The sequence below is a fragment of the Hippoglossus hippoglossus genome, chromosome 19 (assembly GCF_009819705.1).
Source record: "Hippoglossus hippoglossus isolate fHipHip1 chromosome 19, fHipHip1.pri, whole genome shotgun sequence".
Lineage (NCBI taxonomy): Eukaryota > Metazoa > Chordata > Actinopteri > Pleuronectiformes > Pleuronectidae > Hippoglossus > Hippoglossus hippoglossus.
The window spans coordinates 2,979,521-2,999,742 of NC_047169.1; the positions used below are offsets into that span (position 1 = coordinate 2,979,521).

The 20,222-nt window shown below is 45.7% G+C and overlaps 1 protein-coding gene across 1 annotated transcript; it reads left to right on the top strand.

Annotated features, from left to right (window-relative positions):
* Positions 1 to 238: 238 nt before the first annotated feature.
* On the top strand, positions 239 to 8,334 carry meox1 (mesenchyme homeobox 1). Its single transcript, XM_034570725.1, has 3 exons — positions 239 to 1,215; positions 5,359 to 5,531; positions 8,182 to 8,334. The coding sequence occupies exons 1-3, from the start codon at positions 702 to 704 to the stop codon at positions 8,302 to 8,304; spliced, it is 810 nt and encodes a 269-aa protein (XP_034426616.1). The 5' UTR covers positions 239 to 701; the 3' UTR covers positions 8,305 to 8,334.
* The last annotated feature ends 11,888 nt before the right edge of the window (positions 8,335 to 20,222 follow it).

Consider the following 20,222-nt stretch of genomic DNA (forward strand, 5'->3'; position numbering starts at 1 on the left):
TATTTTATATTTTACAGACAATGTCCCTTTAAAAAGCCCCACGTCTGGAAAGCCCATTAGATGTGCATATAAAATTTCCCCCGTGATTAATAGTTGATGAAGCAGGGTTGTTTGGAGGGTACTACCAACATGTGGCCGGCAGGGCTCCTCCTCTGCAATCTCACGTTACACCCCATAAACTTGCCACTCTTTCCCACCTATATGTTTAAAAAGGAGGAGGGCTCACTTGTCAAGAAAGCCTTAGAAGAGTTGTGAAAACAGCCAGCCCGAGGAGGGGAGTCCTGCAGTTGCGGATGCAGCTCTCCTGTCGAGCCACAGGCCAACTCAGATCAGCCAAGGGGGGGGAGAGGGTGTGTGTGCGAGAGCAAGGCATTGGGGGAAAGTGTGAGAGGACCAGAGGCTCCAAAGGACGTCACGCACTCTCCCAGAGAGAGAGAGGGAAACACGCCGCCACAGGAAGGTGTCTGTCCTCACGCGTTCTGGACTCTGGACGAGTCGGAGGCCTCTGACAGGAGTGAGTATTTCCAAGTATTGCAGCGGTGGAGACGAAGATGTGCTGAAGTGGATGATTCTCCAAAGAGACAAAGATACAGATTTGCAGTTGTGACTCACTTTCTGAGACGAGGGTTCAAATTCCTCGAGAAGGACGAGACTTGTGTTAAGACGTATCTGAAGAGTGTGAGAAGAGTTTCTGCATCACCATGGATCAGCCGGCCAGCAGCTGCATGCGGAGCGCCCACCCCGGCAGTCCCATCTGGGGCTGCATGAGGAACCCTCACGCAGGGGTCCCGGGGGCCAACCTGCAGTCGCCCTACCAGCAGGGACCTTTCTCCCTGCACCAGAAGCCTGACTTCCTGGCCTACACGGACTTCTCCAGCACCTGCCTGGTGCCGACCGCGCCGCACGCAGCCTACCCCCGCGACGACAGACTGTACCAGGAGAGCCAGGGCGGCTACCAGAGAGCCGAGTGGCAGTTCAACCCCTGCGAGACGCGGGTGAGAGCGCCCGAGGCCTGCCCGCCCGTCGTCGCCCCCGCCGCAGTGGTGGGCGGCGGCGGCGGTGGCGGCGGCGGAGGGCCCGACCTGGACAGTGTGGGGGGAGAGAGGCTGCCAGGTGCTGTGCCCGGGTGCCTGGAGGGAGAGTACTCACCCCAGAGCGTGGCGTCGGCCGACTCCGACAAGAAGAGCTCCAATAAGAGGAAGAGAGATGTCACAGGTGAGTGAGGGGCATGCTGGGATACATGGCAGCTGGTGTATAGAGGGAGCAGATCTTAGAGGAGGAAAACATCCTTTAACAGAACATTGGGGAGTATTAGAAAAGATAGTGGACATTCCTCTTCTTCTACTGCACACTGGTGGAAATACTGAGGAAAAGAAGGGGAGGAAACATGGACACGATCCAAGGAATCAGCTCGACCCAAAGTTCTGAGAAACTTTCCTAATTTAATTGGATCAAAAGCAAAAAAAAATGTGAAATCAGGATTACTCATATTTCTGTTCTGTGCAGCCACAGACGAGTGTAAACAAAAAAGCTACGCAGCCGGTTTGTGCTGCTTTAAATCTCAAGGTCCAGGACGTCTTCCCTGGCACCGACAAACTCTCGCTCCATTTCCTCACCAAATTGGTCTGGAAGCAGCGCCCTCACCACATCGCTATGTGAAAGGTGAGTAGGTGACGAGACTTTTGTGTTCGAGACACACGCTCGGAGCTGCAGTTGCATCCTCGTATTGTTCGGGGGGGAATTCAAAAAGGCCCGTGTGATTAACGAGGCTTCTGAACGTTTCATTGCGCCCCTGTATCCGTTGGAAATAGACCATTGTTTTATAACGGTCGCGGGTTAAGAGGCATCGCAGGTGCTTCAGGCTGCTGGTAGCTGTGGATCTATCATCTCTAAAGTCCAACTAATACACAACAGAGCTGCAGTAAACGATGAAAGATGAAATAATGGTTAATTTAACAACACTTAACGATTCAAAATAAAAAGTGACATCATGTAAAAAATGTTTTTTTAAGGATTTTTCACAGATTTGAGTTTGTCAGCTGCTTCACAAAAGACATAAGATGATAAAATTCAGATTCTAGAGTATTTCCATTAGAGCTCAGTGTCGTCTCATATCCAAGTTGTGTAGCACTGAAATCAGATCATTGTACGTTTGTGGATTAACAGTAAAAATTAATATTTTCTATCATAGCTCATCTTACTGATGGGAAGCAAGCTTAATTCTTAAAAGTGCAACACTTAAGACTAAGAGCAAGAGTAACAGACGAAAGGAGTAATGTAAAAGTTTAAATACGCTAAATTTCAAACTGTTTAAATGGAGATAAAACAACATCCAACATCTGGATCGTCATCACAAACTCTACTTTCCGCCTGTTTCCCCTCACACAGGATTTATGCAGTCAGATTAGTATTTTACACCGTTAATGAAATTACATTAATATTTTGGATATAATTGTCTGTAGTAAAACTTTAAGAGTATTTGTTTGTATATATTTTGAGTGATATTTAACGATATGTCTCAGTATATATGTGAATCCACTCGTAGATGGGTGGAGTTAGCACCATCATAGAGTCCAGATGTCGTTACACACATTGATCCTGTTTGTTGTTCCTGTTACACACAGTTTTAAAGTGGACGTCAAGTTCGTCCAAATCTGACTAAGTAATTATCAGGGAATAAAAAAAAACGACTTGACGAGCAGTGAAGAGGAGTGGGGGGTGCAGACCTCCCCCATCCTCCCCCCCCCCCTCCATCCCTTCCTTACCTTATTGTAACCTCCACTGAAAACATGCCAGACCACGTCTGCTAAAATCACTTGCCCGTGAGCGAGCCCACTCTTTTTTTTTTTTTTTTACATTCTTATCCATTGACATTTTCCTGTCGTTAAGCCGTAACACAATCTCCCACTGAGTGCATGCAACATGTCTGACCACCACATCAGCTCGTGGGTTTTGGGGGGGGGGGGGTTCAGAAAAGAGCCGTTCAGTCGTGCATCGACTACAGAGCGAATATTAGGAAAATGTCCTGAAGGCATTTCTATAGAGCTGCTGTACAGTCTGTGTGTGTCTGTGTGTGTCTGTGTGGGTCTGTGTGAAAATGTGCTGCACACGTCTGATACTAACTATAACACGAGGTTTGACAAATATCTTTTTATAATATAGAAAATCTAGCTTCATTTCTACTGTTATAATTAGTATTAGTAGAATTATTATTATTATTATATGTGAGTAATTCCTATGATTTTATAAATTTCTGAAAAACATAAAAAACGTCTGTGTCATGATCAAATAAAACATGGAATCTTAATTCTTATTCCGTACTAAACATTCACTGGCAGTTTATAAACACTTTATAAAAGAACAACATCATAGTTGCGAGCAAATGAGACGTTTTAAATGTTTATTAACAGATAAATAATAATTATAACTCCTCTTGTGAAGCGTTAATAACAGTTAATAAACGTATAATAACAAATGATTACACATGTGAACAAACCCACTATGTTGTAAAGCATCTTACACACACGTGCTAATCTATCACAGTTGGATTTAAAGGTGTTCATGTATCTTCATGTAACTAAATAATTAAATAATTTGTTATCAAGCAAACATTATTGTTCTATTCATGAATTGATCGCTGCCTTCGATAAACAAGTGGTCACCGACAAAAGAAACTAATTCATTGTGAATCCCGGCCGTGACTTTTACACACAAATTACGTGATCAGTCACTCGTGTAATTTTCCTTCTGGAGTATTTACTTTGAAACATTTGTTAACTCACAACAGGTTTCGTTTTCGGTCCCGATTCAGACAAACGACTTTTTCGCACCATCTGCCCGAAAAGGCACCAAATGCTGTTTGTCTCTGGGACCCTGCTGAGTGCAGGAGCCTCCTCGCTGAGAGTTTACGGCCTCTGGCTGTGCAGGATATTTATTGGGGGCCTGTTCAGCGAGAGCCAGTGTGTGCCCCTGCCAGGTGTTCAGTCTGACTGAAGCTGGCCTGGCACGGCTCCCGACCAGGCCTGGCCAGGCCAGGCAGCGCCGGCACACTCAGAGCGGCGTGCCATTAATGATGTTTGAACCGCAGCGAGGAGGTTTTCCGACATGACACACGCACACACGTCAGGTTTTTGCACACGTTAAGCAGATATGCACAAACTGCACACATGTCCTGGTCTGCCCAGTCACATCTGGACCGGTGCAGTTCACGTCCTGGCCCGGCGCTCTGGCAAGCGCCGAGCAAAACTCCTCGCTCTGACAAATTAGAACCATTTTCTGGAGATTACATCAGCTGCTGGTGTCGCTACTAATGCGCAGTTATTACAAAAAGCTAATTCGCTTTTAATGCAGCAGAGAGGTTTTCACTGAACGTTAAGTCTCCCAGCTTTCGTTTATATTTATCCTGGTAAGTGAGCTTTCAAATTGTGCCATGTCTTCAGAAATATGGCGGCAGAGAAATCTATAAATCGGAGCAATAAAACGTCACACGACTCGTTGTTTTAAAAGCTTTTAATAATATCGAGCCCGCCGCCACATTCATAGAGATCTCAAGCTTTTTCTCTGCTGTACTCGCTGTCATGTAGAGATGAGTTAATGTGAATTTCCCCCGAGTGCTCCAGTAGGAAATATCTCACACACACAGACACACACACAGACACACACACTGAGACCTGGACACATCCGCACCTTTGTTCTTTTGTTAGAGGCTTTAACGATGTTCCGCTGCATTCCTCCCCTAACTCAGTCCCTCTGTGGCTGGTTTGGTGGCCCCTGCCCCGCGCCGGCACATTCTCACACGCACCGCGGCCGAATGCTAAAAATGCACACATGTCTAGTTGCACATTCATGCACGTAAACAAACAAACAAAGGCTGAATAGACATGATTTACGTGTGCACATGCATGCTCACCGTGCACGGGCGATACAGGTGAACAGGGGCTCAGGGTGGTCTCTCTTTTAAAAGTGCTTGGGTTTGGGTGTTTACTATACGAGGGGCCTCCCACTAAAGAGGCTTTGAGGTTGTGGTTTGTTGGTTGGAAAAGTCTTTAAGTTCTGTTTTAATAGTCGACTGGAGGCTGGTCAACAAATTACCGGACAGCTCATCCAAATCGAATTAGCCGTGGATACAAATTTAAATAGAAGCGTTTATGGGTCAAGTGGTGCAATCGTGTGTGTGTGAGACAAACTGGAGGCTTGAAGAAAGAATAGAGATGTAGTGTTTATATGAACGTGATGCAAAAGGTTCAAGGAATAAATGCACGATGCCGTCTGGTGGAATAACGTGAAGTGCATTGACAGAAGTAGAAAACCAGGCGTCCCAACTCACACTGCACGAAACGCATCTCTCTCTCTCTCCAGATATCCAGGAGTCCGGTTTTAAGGTGGACTCCACCTGCAAGGCCCGGAAAGAGCGCACGGCGTTCACCAAGGAGCAGCTGAGAGAGCTGGAGGCCGAGTTCACCCACCACAACTACCTGACCAGGCTGCGCCGCTACGAGATCGCCGTCAACCTGGACCTCACAGAGAGACAGGTAACCCGGCCTTCGAGGAGGGATGAGGGATAATAAATATCATTCCACAGTCACTGCACATCTCTCTGTGTTCAAACATCTGCACTACGTGAAGAAGGGAGCGTTGGTTTTTAGTTTTATTTCTGTAAAGTGCAACAAATGGTGAGAAATCCCCCCCAAAAAACTCAAATCTAGTCGAAATATTAACGTTAAAAAACCTAAAAGATTTCAGGGAACATTTGATTTTAAATAATTGAAGAATGAAAAGCTCCTTTTTGCTACAGAAGAATGAACCACAAAATATTTTCACTGAGCTGGAACTAAAAGTGAATCACTCATTTCTCAAGGTGGTGAATCTTTTGAAATGACTCCACGTCCACTCTAGTTTTATCACAAAGCCTGAACACGACTGCAGTTGAATTACAATGAGCCGTTTTTTCCAGAATACTTTTCATCCTGTGGTCGCAGCAGAATGACATGCAGCTTTAATGAGTGGGCGGCTGCTCCAGACCTGATGAAATCGGCCGAACATGTGTCGATGCTGCTGGATAAAAAAAAAAAACCCCAGTCTGTCTGTGTGTCTGTCAGGCCCAGTGTCCCAGCTCCTCCTAATGAGGCCGCGGTGCCACAGTGACCACACATACTGCCGTCTGCTGCTAAATCTATTTCACAGACCCTCTGAAAAACACACACACACACACACAGTTGTACAGAGAGGCCGACACACACGCACACACACACACACACACACACACAGAGCCCGGTTCCATCCTCGCTCAGAGCTCCCTCTGCTCCCACTCATCCTACATGCTTTGGCCATGTGCCGTCCTTTCAATCAGTCACGATGAGCAGCAGACGAGGAGGCTTCAGTTTGTGGGAACAGATTGGTCCAGGGTTGCAGGGGGGGGGGGGGCTCAGTGGGATGTACAGAGGTTGGATGGACGGAGCCGTGAGCTGCTCTAATCATCTTACAGACTAATTTCTATCTTATTGTGTAAAAAACGTGAATCCCCACATTCTGGAGAAGAAGCTTGAGCTTTGTCTCGCTGGTTCCAGACGTAATCCAACTGGTTTTACCTGGGTTTTATCGTTTTAAAAGGCTGCTGGTATTTTTATTTTTCAACCTAAGGTCTGATTCATGAGGTGTCCTGATGCTGTAACTATCAGTCAGCTGCAGAAAAGAGTTCCCATGCAAACAAATGCAATATTTCCGACAGTTTGAATGATGTTTATTAAAAACAACAGAATCCAGCTGTGAGGAAGTGATCAAACCTCAGACGTGCACATCCCTCCGCCAAGTTCTTTCTTATCAAGCTCTATGAATTATTCCCTGGGAAATAAGTGAAAATGTATATTTGTAAAAACTATTTTTCAATGTTGAAGAAAGTAATAAAGTAATAAAAGCGGTGGATCTGCTGCCTGATCCAGATCTGCACCAAGATTGAATTGGTCCTTTCCAGGCTGATGTTGCATCCTCCCAGTTTCACGGTGACCCGTCCAGTAGTGTTTGTGTAAAATAGCTGGAAAACAAACTCACATTGTCGCTTCTCGAGGATTCTGTAGACCCAAAAAATGAATGTATAGAATATTATGAAAGATTAAAGCAAACAAGCAGAACTTTGAATTTGAATCTGAGCCTTCTGGGGGAAGCTCTGCACTGCAGCTCCTGTGGACTGTCACCGTATTTAATCAGTGTGTGACATCGTCCATCACAGATTTACGTGCAGTTGTTTTTCGCTGCCGCCGTTTCCCTGGAATTTTCCCTCCACCCTCAGGAAGTGCATGTTGCTGCTGCTTTTCTTGGCCGCACAGTCAGAGCATGATATTCTCATTCCAGAGCAGTGGATCCACGTTGTGAGTAAACTCACATCCTGTGTACGCTGACTTCCTGACAGACGACTCTTTTGACTCACTGTCCATATGATACTCTCCGCCCGCATGAGGCAGACGCCTTGAGCCAGAGCCAAGGGCTTTGCACCGACAACTCGTGCAACTAGCAAGGCCAACGTGAACCAAGCCAACTCCTATAGAGCATCGGGAGATTTGAGGGGGGATTATTTTGTCTATTTTTCTGCTGACTCTGTTGTAAATTGTGATAAAAATGGCAAAACACAGAGAAAACCACGGTGATCCTGTTTCAGGCTCAAATATGGTAAAACCCACCATGTACAGTGCGTACGGTGCAATACTTGTTATTTTAAGGTCGTGTGCACAGTATTTATTTGTAGTTTGAACTCTTTCAGATTCACGAAGCTTCAACTAATGAGTATTTTAAGTTATTTATTAAAACCGATGATTATATCGAGAAAATAAACACGTGAGGAGAAAGATTCGGATCTAGAATCAAACTGAATCGTTTATTTTCTCAGACCAACAGTGAAAAACTTAAATAAATTAAGTTTAAAATCAGCAGTCATTCGTATCTGAGACGCCTGAACGTGTGTTTTTCTTTGCATAGATTATTTAAATGGTTGCAGACGAATGTTCGGCCGCATTAATATTAAATTACTGCAAAGGGGGAAACACCAGGGAGTCGTCTGCCCGAGGCTCAAATTAATCACAACAATTTCCTCCATGTATACTGATTATAGCTGCATAATAAAACAGCTGGAACATGGTTTTAATTTCCCTCTGTCAGCGTTGATACCCTGTGTTTCTCCTCCGCTTGCAGGTGAAAGTGTGGTTCCAGAACAGGAGGATGAAGTGGAAGAGGGTGAAGGGGGGGCAGTCGGCTTCTCCCAACGACGCGGAGAACGACGACATCGACTCGGCGGCCTCGCCCAGCTCTGAGTGAACGAGGGGGGGAGGAACCAGAGGAGACGCTAATCGACCCGCAGAGAGAGAGAGAGAGAGAGCGACTGGGGATCGAAGGGACACTCGCGCAGCACAATGCGACGTTTTCAGTGGAAACGCTGCAACAATCAAACAATCCCAGAGACTTTTCATGTTGTTTTTATTCCCAGGATGAAATCACTGAGCATCTCCTTCGCTGTCATTTGTTGTAAATAGTTGATTTCTGTGCATAACGAGGTGACTCTCGATGATACGTGGTCATTGTAGATCAGTGACAGAGTCCTGCGGTCTGATAACTCACGGTATCAGACGCTGACGTGATTGTGTTTGAGGGCATCCCCTTCGGTTCCAGTTTTGTAATCATGGCCTTTGACGCTTGACTACAACCACCTGGGAAAACTCAGACTGCACACGTGCTGCCAAGCCATGAGTGCCTCCCACTCTGGGGTTTTTATTTTGTGTATTTTGTTAGTTTCCTTCCCTAGAATATAGTTTTTTCCTGTCAAGCAATTTTTTTACTCTTCCTTTTTTATACATTTTGAATGTTATTGATAAAACACAGATGTTGCCTGTTTCTGCAAATAGAATAAATCATCTGCTGCAAAAAACGGGGGAAATATCCTGATAATTTCTTCCACACGCAACGACGGCGTTACGATTTGGAAAGTCGCTCGACGTGTTCTCTTGGCCGACGGCTTCATCACGTGTCGACCGTTTGGTCCCGATATTATCTGACCACACTTCCTGAGACTTGAGAGCAAAATAACCGAGGAGCAGTTTGCTTCCATTTTAGCTTTTGATGTCGACGTTGAAGGTAATCCATCATGAGTGCGTGAACGTGCGTGGCCCTTTACGCACACGCTAAAGCGCTTTAGCCGAGTTCCACAGAGATGATGTGGTGATAAAGCAGCTCCAGAGTTCTGCTCATTGATATTTTCTCGAGCTGAAAAAAGCAGCTCGACAATCAGACCTTTGTAGTCGTGATTAATATCGACCTTCCTGTGGCGGAGGCAGAACAATGACCATGAGATCGGGGACATGCGTGGATGCAGATGATGCTGTAAGATGACTTAAAGTGAATTCCACCACATAAATGTTGTCATCCACCTGTGTCTCTAACTCCAACTGAGTTGTCTGCTGGATGTTCAAACAGGAAACGGTTTGTTATCACATTAACAATTTGACGATGTGTTTACAACTTGTTTCTCTATAACCAAGTAGTAAATAAATAATGAATACTGCTTAAATTAACCTGCTGATAATTATTATCATGACCTTGGACACAATCTGTGCCAAAGGGTAAACTACACAGCAGATATCACTTTGAAAATATATTTTCCTTATTTTGACATGTTACATTACAGCTTCTTACGTCTCTAATATACGCAATGTACAGAAAAGTCTATACATCTTTAGTAGTTTATATAGATGAACATCAAATGAAGCACAAAGCCAGACACGACCACACAAACCTGCAGGGGAAATCACATTTACTCCAGAATTTAATAAAATCTAGTAAATAATAACAAAAATGTTTAAAAAAGAGAAACAGCCCTTGACACGTGCCCACTTTGCACATCATTGGTGGTGACTGGAAATGACAGCTGGGCCAATTTGCCACTTGCCTCTGATTGGTTGAGGAAACGTCCTCGGTTTCAAAAATCAACAAACATCGGACTGAAAAATGAATCAGACTGAATTAGACTCAAATCATCTCAGTGCATCTCCGCATGTCATCGTCTCATCAGTGAAATCCTCCTGCATGTGTATCGAGAGGAATCCCGACGCCCCGACGTGTAACATGGGTGTTCTCCGAGCGCTCCTGTGACAGAGCGAGCTTTACACGTAATCCCTCCAGATGATGCCATAATTATCTTCATTAATATCTCATACGGGGGTCGGATATCCCTGAGGTCAGAGCAGAATCGGCCCCCATCAACGCCCACAGAGATCCTGGCTGTAATCCTGCAGAATGTTTTCACAGAGGCAAGTGCTCTCCTGCAGACCCGACATCGTCTGACGGCTGCACACGACTGGTCTGAGGTGACCTGACGAGCACTAACACGGCTAGAAGTGGACGTGTGTGTGTGTGTGTGTGTGTGTCTGTGTGTGTGAGTGTGTGTGTGTGTTTGAGGGTTTAAACTGGTTCTTGCACACCATCACTGTCATTGCACTCAGCTCACAAAGAGCCATCAACTTGACAAGGTGGAGTCGGGCTCCAAAAGCTAAAAGTATTTGGCCCCCGCACACTATTTTTAACGGAAGCATCTGGATGGGGCCAATTTGATCTCAACCTGAGTGGAACGTGGACAAACCCACGCACGGGGCCCCCAGGACCAGAGGAGGAAAAAAAAGAAAAAGGTTTGCTGGCTGACCACTTGCGTATGATGGAAAAGGGAAATAATAGGTGGGTATGGGTGAAAAGACGGCTTCTCAAGTACAGGATGTTGTTGTAGCAGGTAGCCAGTCATCCAATTTCCTGCTTCCCAAAGAAAACAAGAGCCTGAGCATAGGAGTCCCCAGACTTACAATAGTGGGCCTATGCTCAGACTCCGGCCAACCAAACAAAGCCTTCAGAGGTTACTGCCCTTTCTGCTGGTCTGCAGGGACCGGAGCAGGCGGGAGGCTGGTATGCACGATCCACACACACACACACACACACACACACACACACACAATCACACACACACTCACAGGGATTCGGGGTCAAGTGTTACTGTACGTCTGACCCCTGTGGGCCCCTGCTGCAGCTGCTGGGGGTGGAACAGCTCCGAGTGGATCCTGTGCCCGTTTTCCCCTCGTTCAGCCTCTATTAGGGTCTATTATTGTATTAGTGGTAATAGTAGTCAAAATAAACCATGTCCAATGGTAATGATAGTATTAATATCAGCAGTGTAAACTAATGAAACTGGAATGTTGTTCTTTCACCATAGAGGTTCCTTTAAAAGGCGCAGGGGGTGGTCAAATTTATGGATTAGATTTAATTGGGTGGTATTGTGAGTGCGGGATGTAAACGCTTGCCAAAACACCCAAGACGGCAGATTGTGTTTTTAGTGGAGTCGTTCATCCACTGAGTTTAACATATTTTCTTTCATCGCCTCAACAGCCGCGTACACCTTGTTCTGTTTTTATTGATTTGTCGTAAATGGGTTCGGCGAAGTCTCCTCCGCCGTGATGATAAAAGCAGATTCAGCTGCAGAAAACATTCTTGAAATGTCTCCTCGTCTTTGACTTCAACCTTCTCTGTGGGCGAAGAGCAATAAGAAAACATTCATCAGAGTTTCAAAGCGCTCGCTGACTTCACCCTCAACAGGAATATTCTTATAACTTCTGCACACGAGAGGTTCTCCTGCCACTAAAAGCACCGATTACTGTACCGACTGGATTCAGCCAGATGCTCTCAAGTGGACCACGTCACCGGCACGGAGCCGGAGCACAAATGCAAGTTGTGGTCACACAGAGCAGCTGCTCTTCACTGTTTCCATTTTTAAACATTTCCAGTTATGAATCATTCTGCTGGATTAAATGGTTTTATTAAAAAATGTGGCAAGACATTTAAAAAAATACAGTTGTCGTCCTGCTCGGTATACAGGTCGTGTTAATATGATATAGTATATTTATTAATTATAATCCTACATCAACTTAATATAAGGGTTGCACAGGTTTCAAACACTAGACAGTGTCATAGGATTAGATATTAGATGTTGAAAAGTAAGTTTTCTTTCATTCTTAAACACAGTTTTAACAACATGGCTGACGTGCAGCTCCACTCGATCCTCCACAGTCTGACTTTGAGTCGGCTTCACCAGGAAGAGGTTTATTTTGAAACCCAGCGCTCGCTCCTCAGCTCCAGCAGCTCTTGGCGGGAAAGATCTTGATGGATCGCCGGAGGTGTGAAGGTCATCTCTACGAGAGGCAACCGTAGAAATTAAAGCATGTCCTCCTCCTACTGGGCCCGTGCACGCTCTCCCCTCCACCAGCTCCATCTGCACACTGTTATTGTGCAACTGGCTGGCGGGGTTACATCAAAGACTCGCTCCACAGAGTCTGACAGGCTGATGGAGAAGGACAGCGCCGTGTGAGAGTTAACGTAACATCATAATGAGATGATATTGTAGAGGGAGGAGGAAGAGGAGGGTTGAGCGTGTTTGTTCATAAAATATCTGGACGCTGGTGAGCGATCGTCTCCGTTGGACTGAACATGACCATGGGAATGTTTTTTTCGACTCTGCTCTTGTGGATCATCTTTTCAATCTGACGCTAAGAGTCTGACATGTCTGGCTCACCCGGCTCGCGGCTGCACAACAGACTGACGCGCGCTGGGTTTTGTCAAATGAAATGGACCCAGGAGGAACTTAATGTTACAAGACTGTTCCTCTTTCTTCCTGCTCTGCCCTGCTCTCTGTGATCCTTCATCCAAGAAGCACTGGACACAAATCCTCTTTCTTCTCATCCTCGTTGTTATTTTAGGCCACCTGCGAATCCATTCCTCCGTCTCAGCCCCTCTGCACGTCTGTTTCCAGGCTCTCGCACATGCAAGGCAGAAACCGCCAAAGAGCAAGAAAAGGGAGGAGAACACATGTGATGTCTTCCGCACATCCTCCCAAGACGGCCGTTGTGTTGAAGGAGGCATATAAGGAACGTGTGTTAGCATGTGTGTCACGTCAGGGTGAGCATCTTTGCATGTGTGTGAGCTTGCGTGTCAGTCCGTGTACCTGAGAGTGAGTGAACACGCCTGGCGAGCAGACCCAGTCGGACGCAGGCAGCGACGGACCGCCCCTGCTCATCCTTCCACCCCCTCAAGCCCCCTCTCGTCTCCGGTGATTAGCGGCTCCTGCAGGAGTTATAAATCTTCAATTTCCATTGCACAATCAGTCAGGACGGGCCAACGTCGAGGAGCTGCACAACATTAAATTATCTGAGACTTCCTGCAAAGGCTGCTTTGGATGTCAGAAAGGATTCTGCAGCCTCGGGCCCTGGGACCCTGGTCTATGGCTCCCTCTGGTTGGTACTTCTGACCTGCTGTGTCCTGCCTGTGTGGAGCCAGGAAACACGGCAGCACTTTGACTCTGCAAATCATCACACAGAGGACCACTCAATCACACCATAGAAGTGAACATAGAAGGCCTTGTTCACCTGAAAGCACACGGCGAGCAGCGCCCAGCGTGAGCGTTGGAGAGTGAGGCTTCGCTGTCCGACTCTGAGACATCAACAAAACCAACGACAAAAACAATCGCACGTCTCGAACTCCAGATCTGTGTTTCTGAGAGTGAAGGACACAGCGACACAGCTTTAAGTAACAAGTCCCAAGCACTGGAGCAAAAATAAGTCGGCCTATAGTTAAACAGTTCAAAATAGTCAAATCAGTAGACTAATTAACTGCTACGTTTACCTTTCCATTTTTCTCACAATCACAAGAAGGCGCTTCTCAAGAAAACATAAATCCTGGTTGTTTTCGTGGGTTTGAACCATCGACTCTAAATAAAGATGGACGACGCGTCTCCACTTTCTCCCACTAAGCCTGAGATGAAGCCAAACTGCCATCACCAGTTGCGATTGGGGGGGGATGGAGCCGTGGTATTTAACATGTACTTTTACTTTTTTAGTTTGTTTCATATCCCAACTACTGACATGGGGAGGCAGGATTTATGACCTAACCTGCAGCCAGCCGCCAGGGAGCGATCGAGACACTTTGGTTTGAGCTAATGTGTCACTGATGTCATATAAAAACCAATTTAGTGCAACGGTTTAAAATCTGAATTGTTTTTCTGCTCGTCATCTTCATTATTGAAGATTCATTTTTTAAGTTTCCTGAACCTTCTGTGAGGTTTGAGTTCCAGAACATTTTAGACCTTCTGTCTGCGTCAACCTGACAAGAGACGGCCCATAAACATGATCTACAATTGAATTATGTTCGTGTCACGTCATCGCAGCAACGTCCGCACCTGAGCCCACATGCCAGGAAAACTCAGAGAATAACGGTGAAACATCATAAAATGCCGACCAGCCCGTAAAGGACACAGGCAGCATAGAAAAACATATCAATCAAATACATCAACAGCTTCTGGTTCGCTCTGTTAAAACAGTAGACTTTGTCTTGGGGGTAAGCCTAGAACCTCCGACCCTCTGCTGCAAGCAGCAAGCCGCTCCATCTCACACAGACGCTCATTCAGCCATTGTGACCAGGTCTCCATTCATGCTGCTGCCTCGCAGGTCCCCTGTCCAAACAGCCGCAGCCTGAGGAGCACTGGGGAAATGGTCCTGGAGGCAATGGCATCGGTCATCAGAGGAATCATCCATCAACGCGAGGGCTCCCAGAGTGCACCGGGATCAGGCTGCTGTCATAAAGGTGTCACGGCAGCCAGACGGCCCGAACCTGGGACAACAAAGGCACAAATGTCTCTCATGACCACAAGGACTCAACGTGAGCCTGGTGTCTGGAATCCGGTTTTCCCAGAAGCACATGAAGATTAGGACCAGTGGAAAAATGCACATGTAACCGAGCAAGCTTTTCCAATAAGTTGCTCTAGATCACACATAATTTAATTTGAAAACATTCTAAACTACTTGTGTCGATACGATTGTAATCACGTAGAACTTCTGGTTGTTTAAAGTATTGTCGCTCCCTAGAAAACCGTCTTTGAGTCACAGATTAAAAACAGGTTGTAACTGTAAAATGTAAAATATGAAAATAAGACTTTTTGTCATTCTGCCTTTTATTTGAAAAGTTTCTTACGAAGGTCTTCGGCCATGAATTGTTGCAATTACATCATATGAGCTTTAATGCAGCTTTAATGTCAAGATATCTGGGGAACAATGACAATCAAACATTCAGTGTGTGTGTGTGTGTGTGTGTGTGTCTGTGTGTGTGTGTGTGTGTGTGTGTGTGTGGATGTAAGGGAAGAAGTTTAACACCCACAGGCTGATCAATAAATCGGAGGGTTACTGAGCGGCAGCCGCACGTTTACTAGGCCCCCAATAAATTCCAGGGATTTGGGTTTCCATACAAAGTTTTAGACCCAAGATGGCCGAGGTTTTCAAGTACAGGTGTTGTCGTAAAAAAGATGACCGAGCTCCAATAAGGGGTCGTCTGTATGAGGTCAGACCCTCAACAAGGGCACGGTCGCGTCAACACCAGCAGGTCACAGTTTCAAGGGGTCTCAGGGGAAATGGAACCATTTACACATAATTTATTAAACTATATTCACATTGTGGCCTTTTTTCTGAAATGACAACGCTGCGAAATATTTACAAAACCTAAATAAAAGCTGCAGTGGTGTAAAGTCCCAGAAAACATCTGTGCGGTTGACCACAGGTTTAAGCTGAATTCATTTTCACATTGTGTAAAATGTCCCGACCATCTGGTGCTCGAGCAGAATGAAAAAAAAAAAATCTGCACAAATATTTGCAAACAGTATTTCATCCAGGCCTGCAGATGATTTCAATAAATGCAGATGCAGCCACACAATGAGCTGCAGCTCCGCTTGAAGCTACACAGACTCCCCAGCTCTGTCCTGCCTGTGTTTTTAATGATCTGTGGGGACCGTGAGCCAAGAGTGTGACTGTGTTCACCTGTGCCAGCACACTCAGCCTGGCCCGCATCCAAACCAGCTTTGAGCAGAACCAGGAGTGGGCTCAGGGATCGTGAACCAAGGCTGTTTAAATCTCCTCATCCATCCAGTCCACCACCACCCATCGATCTGTCCGGCTACCCATCTCTCCTAGACACACTCCACACTCTGTTTCTGGGCTGTGTGAGTCTGTAGCGTGACAACACCGAGTGTGTACCTGCATGGATATCTGTGTGCGGGTACATGCGCCTGCAGTGCATCTCTGCAGAGAGCCCGGTGTCTAGGAGCCTGGCGTTTGTTATTCTCTCTGCACTCACACTGTCTTTCATCAGGACCCGTCCTGCAGCCCACAGACTCTCCGTATACAGTTTCACAGTCTCGGGCCCCCGTCTGCTGCAGCACGTGGGTGGATGATTTCTAACACATGGGAACCTTGGGAGCCCACGCAATGCTGGAACAATAGAGGACCTGTCAGGATCAGGGCACTGGAAGAGGACGAGACGGCAGGCGGTGATGATGTCAGAGTCATTCACACCCACCCACACTTCCTCCGCCCCTCTTGGCTCCCGGCCACAGGGACGCACGCATACAGAAGCATTCTCAAGTGCCAAAAGAATTATTACTTCTTGGTTTGATGGTACATATAAATCTTGCTTGGCTCATACTACGCAACCACATGAGCACGTATATATATACACAAAATGACTCGTAAAACTCAGCTGAACTCCAGACTAAAGGTTTATTTTTATTTTTTTTGCACACTAGCTTTAGATATAAGAGTCGGTCACTTTACCACTTTGGTCCAGACTGAAAGATCCAAACATTTATGAATGGATGACCTCAAAACTGGGCATAGCCGACACATCCATGGTTCCCAGAAAATATATCCCAATGACTTTGTTCAGCTGAATTTTCACGTTCATCTAGCGCCACCACAAGTCTGACTTGTCGAGCACCCATGTTGTTATTAAAGATTAAAATGAAAACGTAAGAAACTATAGAAATGAGACACAGAATGTCCTATTTTCTGGACTGTCTGAGCCTGACAGGATGATTTGTGTGTACGTCTGTATACGCACTCTGTGTGTGCACCCTGTATGTATGAAATCCCACTTAAATCCCTGAGGATTTGGCCTCTTCCAGCCCTTCTCCAGCTGCAGACCTCTCGCACGCCCAGTGGATAGCAATCTGACTTCCCGTGACACCTCCGCCTCCCTGAAAGTGAGAACCAGCACTCCAGCACCATATGGGCAGTAGACAGTGTGCGTGTCAGCGAGTTGGCAGAAACGAGCGTCTTTAGATTCTGTTGCTCTTATCCTGAACATTATTTATTAGGTCTTGCTGGCCTGGATGTGTGTTTGTGTAGTGCATCTGCAGAAAATGTTTTGTTGGACACAGGGCGAGACGATAGCCAGATTCCATATACCTCTCTCCTTACTCTCAGCATCGTCTTGAACAGAAACCAAAAGCATAGACGTTGGCTCCGCTTCTCTTTATTGTCTTGATGCAGATTCAAGACAACAGCAGAATCCATCCTGCTCATCTGCCAGTGTTGGAAAAATAACAGGCGATGCAATATGGTCGTAAGGGAAAGGAGTGACGGTGGTAGGCTGGTAATGATGGAGCTGCTGACTGTTTGGAGGTTTTTGGATCGAGGGAGAGGGAAAAACAGGACAGTTTCCCAACGGTCGGCGAGAGTCCGGCGAGGCCACAGCACACGCCAAGCAGCGAGAGTGAGGAAGCAATCCATCACTGGAGGCGCAGGAGGAGGAGTGGGGGGGGCTGCGCACACTGGGCCAAACCATAACAATATGTGTGTGTGCCATTGTTAGTCAGTCAGGGTCATTGTATGTTGCTGGGAGCCTCCACACCCTCTGACATCAGTGAGAGTCAAAAACCTCCAGCGACTCCCAAGAGCAAGTGGGACCTGTGGAGTCGTACAGCGTAGAGATCTTTCCATTCACACACACACTTAATATGCCAAGCAATGGGAATGTACTATGTCCAAGGGAAAGGAAAAACATTGCACTAGTGGTTTGCAATTCTCAAGTGAGCAAACACCATTAAGGTTGTGAATAATCTTGGGTCCAGCATTTCGTTTGTTTATCTTTTGGAGGTAATTGCTTCCACTGTAACCCCTGAGAACCAAATCTTACTGGACCATCTTTAGTGTTTAAGCTTCTATAGATATATGTGTATATATATGTTACTACAATGAATGGTTGGTTTCCCTCATTTCTCAAAACAGAAATGCTAATTGAGCAGAAATGTAAGTTGTGGCGTTCCTCAGGGCAGCATCCTGGGGCCACAATCGTTTATTGTTTTTTCATTGTGTGATGTGTATGTGTGATCTTTTTCCTGACTCCTATGGCTACACACACATTTATATACTCGTCCTTTTCACACATGTGTTTGATTAATTGTATCTGCTTTGTGTTTACATTTTCAGCTTTGAGGATTTTAGTTTTTAACTTCAGGAAAATCATAGAAGTTGAATTTCTCCATGTTTTTTACGAGGAAATACTTCACACAAGGAGGAAGGTGAAGACAAAATACATCAAAATACAATAATATATTGAAATAAGAAATGGATTAATCATTTCAAGCTTCATCGGTTTAGGTTCCTGCCACATCGATTCTCGTCTCGGTGAGCTGACAGCTTGTTATGGCAGTCAGCAGGCTATCTGGGCCTAAACCAAACAATCCTGGGATTACCTCTGTGTTTGTTTAACTGTTTACTCTGGGCCAGGTTCACTCCCGCCCCACTGACGGCAACACGAGCCATTACTGCAGAGACCATCTGTGGACACGGGTCAGTGTTGACCTACCGCTCTCCAAACACCATTCAGCTACATCCAGAGGGAATCCGTCAGGCCAGCACAAACACAAATGCTGTCAATAAGGACATACGATGCCTGTGTCTGTGCCGTTTAGCACCACGTCGGCTTGTGGTTCTACCGAGCTGTTTGAAAACGTGATGAAACTTTCTCATTTTAGTACTTTGGAAACTTTTTATGTGAGACAGAGAAGTAATTCTATGCACCTACCCAATTCAAATCATGACTTCAATAAAGAAGAAAACAGCAAGCGGTTATAAATCATGCTGTAGATGGTGTGAGAACTATTTGAAGAGGATTTAAACTACTCACACTAAACGGTCAAAGGATGATTGTTTTTTAATGTGACAGCGAGTCAATTAATCAGTCAGTTCTGTCTGTTCTCCACAGAGCAGCCTGTCACATTCAGGCAGTTGTTAAGTTCCATCTCTGGCCGGGCGTGTAAATATTTTCTGCGTTGTGGAAATATCTTAACAAATGACACAGCTCTCAAATAGACACTGTGTCAAACCAGTAAGCGAGTGTTGGGATGGTTTCAAGTGAGGAAATTAATACATTTAATGCGCTGGTGAGAATGTGGTGAATTTATAATACTCAAATGCAGTGATTTCCAGGTAAACTGTAATTCGGTAACTTTGCGAAGCAGCTGGATTTCTTCAATTCCCTGAGCTTTTTGTTTTGTTTCCAAACCACAGTGGTTTCGGACCAATCTGGGTCGTGTGAGGAAGAAATGACTGGTAACTACAAATTACTTCCACATTGAAAAACGTTTAGCTTTATAACGTATTACTGTTGCTGTCCACACTACTCTGCAGTTTCTGAGCGACTAAAACCACAAAGTTTGGAAACGCTGCTGTCCCAGTTATAGGTTGAAAGCTCCCGGGGGCTGTGTTGAAGTATGGACAAGCAGAAATGGAGTGGTTTGGAAACGATGGTGTGGTCACCTGCCTTGTTTCCTGATTGGTTCTTATCATTCTCGCCTTGAACCAATCACCTGTAAGATGTCAAAGTTTGAAATGTCATCTCCTCTCAAACCATCCAATCAGAAGCCTTCATCAGACGTCCCAACTTCGTGCTCCTTCTATCCAAAGCATCAAAGTCTATTCCCCTTCTTCGCGATACATTTTATTCCGTGTTACAGCTAACATTGAGCCAGGTTCGTTGTTTTGGGGTTTTTATGGCGAATGATTCTACGTCTGCTCCGTCAATGCGGAGACATTCCAACAAATGAGGGGGCTGCACTCTTTCCCACGCAGTACCGTTGTCTGTCTGGACCTGGACGCAGCCGGAGTCGACTGAGACTCTGGCCCAAAGGAACACGTCGCTTCCTGGATCTAAAACATAATATCTTTGAAGAGAACCTGCCGGGGATGTGAGCTCTGTGAAATAAGAAATGTATACGAGGAAGTCTTCGGGAAAACTATGTCGATTTTGTAGTTACGGCTTGAAATTAATCTCCTCAGGTCTCAACACTTCCTACTGTCAGACTGCCCGATTATTATGGCCATTTA

What these genes read in the sequence shown, in the direction of transcription:
- meox1 (XM_034570725.1), top strand. Translation starts at nt 702, where the DNA reads ATGGATCAGCCGGCCAGCAGCTGCATGCGGAGCGCCCACCCCGGCAGT. An exon ending in GAGGAAGAGAGATGTCACAG is followed by an intron (nt 1,216 to 5,358) that starts GTGAGTGAGGGG and finishes CTCTCTCTCCAG; the next exon opens with ATATCCAGGAGTCCGGTTTT. An exon ending in TGGACCTCACAGAGAGACAG is followed by an intron (nt 5,532 to 8,181) that starts GTAACCCGGCCT and finishes CTCCGCTTGCAG; the next exon opens with GTGAAAGTGTGGTTCCAGAA.